Source organism: Frankliniella occidentalis, unplaced genomic scaffold (genome assembly GCF_000697945.3).
Source record: "Frankliniella occidentalis isolate FOCC.00 unplaced genomic scaffold, Focc_3.1 Scaffold12, whole genome shotgun sequence".
NCBI lineage: Eukaryota > Metazoa > Arthropoda > Insecta > Thysanoptera > Thripidae > Frankliniella > Frankliniella occidentalis.
Window position 1 is genome coordinate 1,538,298 of NW_026267142.1, and position 7,750 is coordinate 1,546,047.

General features: G+C 48.2%; 1 protein-coding gene across 1 annotated transcript in view; it reads left to right on the forward strand.

Annotated features, from left to right (window-relative positions):
• Positions 1 to 7,750, forward strand: part of LOC113212619 (uncharacterized) — a 180,577-nt gene that overhangs the window by 117,265 nt on the left and 55,562 nt on the right. Inside the window, exon 4 of the mRNA XM_052263546.1 lies at positions 1,541 to 1,624. Coding sequence (XP_052119506.1) covers positions 1,541 to 1,624 — 84 coding nt within the window. The remainder of the gene's footprint in view (positions 1 to 1,540; positions 1,625 to 7,750) is intronic.

A 7,750-nucleotide genomic window follows, 5' to 3' on the forward strand; every position in this document is an offset into this window, starting at 1 on the left:
AGGTGTGTTTGCGTGTGCGTCAGTGAGGGTAAACACTCATAAAAAATATGGACCGGAGTCCTCTGTCTCGAACACGCGGTGCATGCTTGAAGCACGTGGGGGGAGGGTGTGCCACACACACACACTCACACTGTCTGCACGGCGGAGGCCCACCTGGGGAGTAGGCTGCCTGCACTTGCCCCCACCCCTCACTGCGACAGCAGCATGCTGGGCCACATTCCGCTTGCAGCACACAATAAGTCCCTCCCGCTGCTGCCCGAGCCTGCGCCCGAGCCTGCGCCTGGCGGGCTGGGCCAGTCCCGACTTCGACTTCCAAAAGGCCAGGAAGAGCGGCGGGGCGGCGGCTGGGACGAACGCCCCCTCGAGATGGGATTGCCGTGGCCCCCAACTCTGCACCCCTCGCCTCGCTTAGTGGTATTGTTCTGGAAGAACTGACTTTGGATATTAAACTGCAGGGCACAGTGGGTGGGGTAGTGAGGGACACGCGGGGCTGGATGTGGAGCTCTGTTCAGGGCCACGAGTGTGAGTGTGTGGAGGGAGGGGGGAGTCTTATCCATTCCAACTACTTGTTTTAATCTCGCGTGTCGCCACGGGGGTGCGGCACGAAAAAGAGGAGCTGACCGTCAGAACTAAATATTGGTTCATTTCGGGACAATCGATCTAATATTCACTGTAGTAAGACTAATACTAAGTTGTGGCAGCAGGAGCCAGTTAGTGGTTCGAAGTTTCGTCTGTAGAAAAAAACGCGTTGTATCGACGACCTATCCTGGCAACTGACTCTTGGCTCTAAGAGCTTATTTTCAGTCATTTTGTTCACAATTCTGCACACAGAAACAGAATCCATACAGATAGTCCTGTTCTTTCCTACTACTGTCAAAATCTGTTGGACTGGTGTGTTTTAGAGACAAAGACTTGACCGTGACCGTGCTTGAAAAGAACTTTCCTCCAGTATAAGGTATAGTCCAGCCTTCAGGATCACATTGTTAAAATTACCAGACCATTCTGCTGGGATTTACTGTTGAAATATTTAACAGTGCACTACAGTGAATCTTAGATCAACTGTCCCGAAATTAACCAATAACATTTAGTTCTGACGACCAATTCCTCTTACCGCGTGGGGTGTTGGTCCGCTTTCCCACTGCAGCGGGCATGCTTTTGCTGGTGGGGGTTAATTTCGCTAGTTTCGTCTCAGATCTTCATGTTGCACTGCAGCGCAGCGGGAGGCTGCACCGCCAGCCGCTGCACCTCATGATTCACCCGACAATGCGGGCTAACTTCGCTGTGGGTCGCGGCGAGAGTGCGTCGTGGTTCTAGTTGTGCCTCCCAGCCCCTGTTCTCTACGCCTACACATCACACTGCCGACCGCGGCCTCAGTGTAGCAATCTGCAGTTAACAAGCGGCTGGGGCGCTGGGCGCGCCCTCGAGGTCCACGATAGGCAACCTCCTGCGCGCTGCTGTGGTGTCGATCGCCTACTCACCGTGCGTTGATTGCCTCTTGTTGCTGGACCCTAATTGCCCTTCCTCTCTTTTTTGCTTTCAGACGCTGTCACGTGCTATACTTGTGTCAACGTGTCCGACAACATCATTTGCAATAAGTACGCCATCGACGTCCCCTGCCCTAAAGGTAAGCCCGACGGTATGGAGTTATTGATGGTAACTGTCACCGAACCATTGCACAAAATTGTTCACATCAAAAGATCGAACCTCGTCAAGAAATGTGAGAGCGTGGTCCCCAGCCGCATCCCCAAAAAATGTGTTCTCAATTCAAGTGTCGTACTTTAAATTTTGAGCCCCATCACTGCAAATATATGGAGTGAAAACACTGACCGAAAAAAAGTGAGATTTTTTCTCCTTGTTCCATTTAAGTAATGATTTAAAAACCTCGCTCTTATTGAAAATGACTCTTAAATATCACTCGAATCAAGAGAGATTTGGAGAGATAAACTTCAGAAATACTCACTCAAAATGAGCGAGGTTTCCCAATTATCACTCTAATACAGTGACATTCCTTAATCCTTAATTACTCTAATCGAGCGAGGAAATCAAACCTCGCTCTCCTGCGAGCGAGGAAATTCGGGGCAAATTCTCGCTCTCGGAGAGCATGAAATCCCAGCTCTACGATTTCTAGTTATTTCTTGTTTTAAGTAACAGACAGGACTTAAAACAAGAAATGGGGCTAAAATTTATAAGTAGGATGCTTGAACTGAAGACACATTTTTGGGGGTGCGCTCTCTGCTCCTCTGTCCTTTAACTCCCGTCCCTCTCGCACCTCTCGCCTCCCTCTTATTTACCCTCTTTCCCCCTTCCTCCTCGTGTCCGATGCACGCAGCACAAGCCCGCCAACTCATGGCGAGGACGTGCATCTCTTTCTGGCACCGAGCCTATTGTGGTGTTGACCCAGAGACATAAATATCGGAAACGCCGCACCCTCCCACGGCTGGCGTTTATTTCTTGTTTCCTTTTCCCCTCTGCGACCTCATCGCCCTGCCTGCCTCCACTCACGCTGCCTCCTCTTTTCCTATCCATCGCCTCTCTTGCAGACCACCAGCCACCCCCATGCCCATGCACCCTCGTCTAGTCCACTGCTGATCGCTGCCGATCCAATCTTCTCTCTCTTTTCTCCCTGTCGCTGTCTCCCTCCTCTCTCCTTTCTCTCGATCTCTTCCCCCCTTCCCCTCTCTCCCATCCACAGCCACACTGGTAAACATTATTGAATCTATTTACGAATTCTTTTTGATGATATTCTGTTTCCCTGACAAGTGTTTCGTATTAATTCTACACAACAAATTTGCTTTGTAATGCATAATTGTTTAGTTTGTATGTATTTAAAGAAAAGGAGCGGCCACAACTCACTCATGATACTATCTTTCGTGTTTCTTCTTTTGTAACATATGAACAGTTGTTTTATTTTTATTCCGTTTCCATAGTTATTTCACTGTACTTCCACATCCTTCCCGAGCCACTCTTTGCCTCGTGATGTCGCCAATGTTGTTTCTTTTACTTTTATTTGCGGTTTCATATTTTGTTACACCACACACTACGCGACTCGTCCTTTACTCTTCTTCAATATCCTCCTCCCCCTCCTGCTCCCCCTTCCCGTTTCGCTTTCTCCACCTTATTTCCCATCCCGCCCTCGCCATGTGGCCCTCGCGAATTCGTCTCAGATATCTTTCCTCTCTCCCTCAACACACGGCGCTATCATCGCTGGCCTACATGTCCTTGCTAGGTGCACCACGCCGCACAGGACATCGGAAGTCGATGGTGATGAAGGGTATCGTAGCCGGGTGGTCTCATCGGATTATCGCTAAGCGTTAAGGACATTAACGGCTCACTGGGAGAAATAACGTCGTAAAATTACGAGATTTTTTGTAATTAATATTAACAAAATACGTTGTAAATTCATGACACCCTAAACTTGCTCATCGATGAATTCCAAGTCGATACAACGTGCTTTTGGTTGTACAATTTTGAATTGTCATCTGACGACACGCACCAATAAAACTGTTCCTGTAAAACTTACGTCTTTTTTTCACAGTGCTCGCGTTATAATAAGCCCTGTATATCCCTCTGGCCTGACCAGCCCACTATAGGCTTGTTTATAGTCACATATCAAAACACAAACATTCCGCTGGTTACAAAGTAGTGGCCTTTTTGTTTGTGTCCGTGTGGGGGAATCTGTATGAAAATGAGAGTTGTTATTTTCGCGGTCAGGCAAACGCAGTGTGCCCACGCGAGCTACTCCACTGCAAACATTAAAGATCAACACTGCCAAACCAAGTGTTAATACGTCTGTTAAACGCCTTAACACGTTCAACCGTTTGCGAATAGAAATTGGATCGAATTTAGCCTCGGAGGGAACTCGGCTGTCCGGCAGATGGCTGCCCGCAGTAGCTAACAGTTTAACGGACCTGCCTTATATTAATCTCAAGTACAGGTGCGATACTTTTTCTCGGAGCATTTTGTGTTCTGACTCATCTTGTTATGGGTGAATGTGGGTGTCACTATTGATGCTCCGTTATTGATCAACACTGCTGCATGTCGCAGTTGCGTTCTATCAGGTGGACGCCCGCTGCCCCCCCCCCCCAAACAAATGAACAAATGTATGTGCAGAGACAACACTGGCAAACACGCTCAAGCTGCGAACTGACCCAGCCGATAACTCAAACATCGAGATGCAATAACGAACGTGCTAATGCGTATTACTCAGCCAGCTGCACTGCTCATTTTCGTGTGGCGTTTTGATGCTCGAGCTTCAGCTATTCATAAAAGCACAATCTTTTTGTAGTAAAAATCGGTCTATTGAGAAATCTTTTTTTATTTTGAATAAATATAGGATCGGGGCAGACGTGAACAGCCCAAGCGAATGTCAGCGAGCCTGCTTGACCGATAAACACTTGTTTGTGTCTGACTTGGAACTTGCGTTAGACGCACTCACCGTAGAATGTAATCGATCTTCCTTACCCGTTGACCTTTTCTTGGCTCACCAGTGAATGTGACCCCACAATTGGGGTTTCACCGAAATGTAGGTTTTTTGCAGGTATGGTCTTTTATCGTGTGCAGTCTGGTCAAGTTTTCTGACCCTCTTATCGCCCTATAAGCATTGTAATTCCAATTTCACACACTGTATTTTCAAATAAAATTTGTTTCTGAACTACTGTAAGTGCCTGAGAAATCGTTCACATTAAAATTAGAAGTGAGAAATGTAACAATGAAAGTTCGCACTTGGTACATCCTTAAGGATAACTCTATGACATTCTAAGTCGAAAGACTGGACCAGTCGAAAGACTGGACCAGTCGAAAGACTGGACCAGTCGAAAGACTGGACCAGTCGAAAGACTGTAGACCAGTTGATAGACCAAAAAAAAGCGTATGAAGGTTAAGGCTATCAGTTAGAATAAGTAATCGCTTTTTTCTACATTCAAACTCAGAATAATAGGGTGGGAATAGTTTATCAGCTAGGTTCAGTAGTTGTCTTGCTGTGCTGTACGAAATTAGTACTTCAACAATATTCCTTGTTTGCGAGGCTCGATTTGTGTTGAAATCTATTGGCTCGCTGTAATGGACACCGTGAAGCTATTCCAGGCTGCAGCTGATGAAGCGAAATAGTGCAATCTTCGGGATAATAGAGTAATCTGTTAGCTACTCCGCGTTTCAAATTTCGTTTATCACGTCAATAGGGCCACATACACAGTTTTTAGTTCCTTTGCAATTGGGGTTAAATTTTATATGGTTCACGTGGTGTGGTACGCACATATGAGTGTAAGCGGCGATTAAGAGAGGAAAAGAGGGTAAATCGGTGGAGAGGGTGGAGAACGCGATGAAGGGGGGCAGGGAAGGGAGGAGACGGGTTCCCACTGGCTGTCGGTCCAGTGAAAAATGGACGAGACAAACCGGGATGGGGTGTCGAATTAGTCAGAGATGGTGCACCTGGGAACAATCCGAACCCTGCGATGGCTACAAAGCCACCACCGCGACGCTCATTGCTCCTATTGCAATCCTTTTTTTTGCGGTGCTCTTGAACCTAGGTCACCGCTTCACACATATCGGCAGGCAAAGGTCCATTTCCATGATCCATTTGATGTTGCGAGCATACCGTTCCGTTCTTCTCCCTTTGCCCACATGCAGCTTAAAACAACTCGGCAGAAAAATAACGGATGAACAGGAGTCGAGGGGGTAGAGGCTGGAATGGGGGGAGGGGGGCGCTTTTCACTGAGCGAAATGAGGTGGTCAAAATGCATGCGTTCTCCGCGCTGTTGTGCACGGCGGGGTGAAAGCAGGCAGGGGACTGACCCCGGCGCGCCGCGCCACGCCACGTCAGCTGTGATGAGGGGCACTGTGGCGCACTACATCCAGGGGCACGGGAGAGAGCAGGACAGAATGAGAATGAGAGAGATGGCGCTATTGTCTGCTACGCCAGGCTCGAGTAATGAAAACTGTGTTTGTGCTCCAGCGGGGCGCTCGAGGGATGAGGAGGGCGATAGGGGGGAGGCTCCGCGGGGGCCGCGCGCCCTCAGCCAAGGCGCCGCCGAATGTAATGAAAACTATGTAACGAAGGCACGTTGTCCCAGTACATCACACAACGCGCGCCGCCGAGCCGCTGCGCCGGCGGATTCACCAATGCTGTGCCGGCACCACTTTCTTCAGTCCGGTTGAACGACTGCATTCAACGCATGTATCTCATTCGGACTGACCTGAGCTCTCAACTGTTTTTTCGCGTACCGCACATCGATCCTGAATTTGCCATAAGAGGTGCTACTGCTTGAGATGGGGAGTCAGGATATGTGTTGTAAAAGAACGTAGCGCCTCTCAGTCGCTCACAAATCGCGTGACGGACGGACATTTTTGACCATTTCTCCTGGAATTGCCACATGATGAAACCCGGTAACAGCGGATCTGTTCCACCGTACCATTTTACCCCATTCCCCCTTTCTCTCGCAAACGGCCTACGCAGTCATGTGGAATGTGGGTTCTATTGCCCCACAGAGGCCCACCATGCTGTGCTGTCTGCGGCTATCTGTATATGGTGGGCAATCGTATCAAAGATGTGAATGCGATGTAGTAGTAAATAACTGAATCATTTGTAAGAGGAGGGGCACAGGGAAGATGGTTGGGGTTGTGAGAGCTCCGCTGTTTTGGGAAGTCCCATAGAACACTGTATTCCGTAAAAGAACGTAATAGACCCTTTACGCATGAATTGCAGCTCCTATTTTGCCACCTCGACATAAAATGAAACACTGTTAAAACTAATCGGGATATACCCCGAATCTTCTTGATTAACTTATTTTCGAAATTCACGCCGACTTGTTTTACATCTAAGTTTGATATTCTAAGTATCGTTAACGAGGGCCTAATATAAGGCGCCCATGAGTTACAAGCTGAATTTTGCTATAGTCATTGTCAACTTTCGAACGCACGATTTTCTGGGATCGACGGAATTTTGACTATGCTGCACTACTGAAAGGCGTCGGGAAAACTCAGAATTCTTACTTTTGCAATTTTGTTTCGTGCCTACTACAACAGCCAATTGTAAGGTTTGTGTTTTTTTTGTGAAGTGAAGCAATACTGTTCCAGGCAAATACACTAGCAAGATATTTTCCTTCCGAAACTATTAGCGTTTAATTGTTTTCGCGCATTTGCTTCTGCCATTTTCGTATTTTTTTTAAAGTACCTCAATGCCCACAAACGTTAATCCTTATGAAAGATTCTCTGGCGATAGCTGCGGAACTCTAGTGTGTTTGTCGAGGTGAGGGCACACAAGTGTGAAAGTAGAGGCATTCGAGTAGAAAAGGTGTGTGTGTGGGGGGGGGGGGGCACCGACCGGCCAGTAAACAAGTAGGGAATCGAACCTAGTGGATTAGCAGGTTGTCGGGCTGAGTTGATTAATCAGTTTGGCCCTTGGACGTCCAGTCTCTGGCCTGGCACTCCTCGCTCCCCTCCCTCTCAGTGTTGCTCCTTGTGCTTTTCCTCCTTCCCCCTCCCTTCCATTTCCTGTCCCGTTTCCGTGCGTCTTATTTTCTCCCGCCCAGTAATTGCTCTCTCGCCTCCCTCTCTGCCTCTCGTCTCCCCTCTCCATCTCTGTCGCTCCCAGTCAGCTGGCACATCTCTCTGCGACGCAACGGGCACCCCTTTCCCTGAAGTACTCTTCTTGACCTCTAAGTGATCTAGGCCGTGGCCTGGTCAGTGGTCAGCAACACGTGCTTAGACGTTTTGACTTTTTCTGCGCCACCTTTCAATTTGTCGCGTTTTGTCG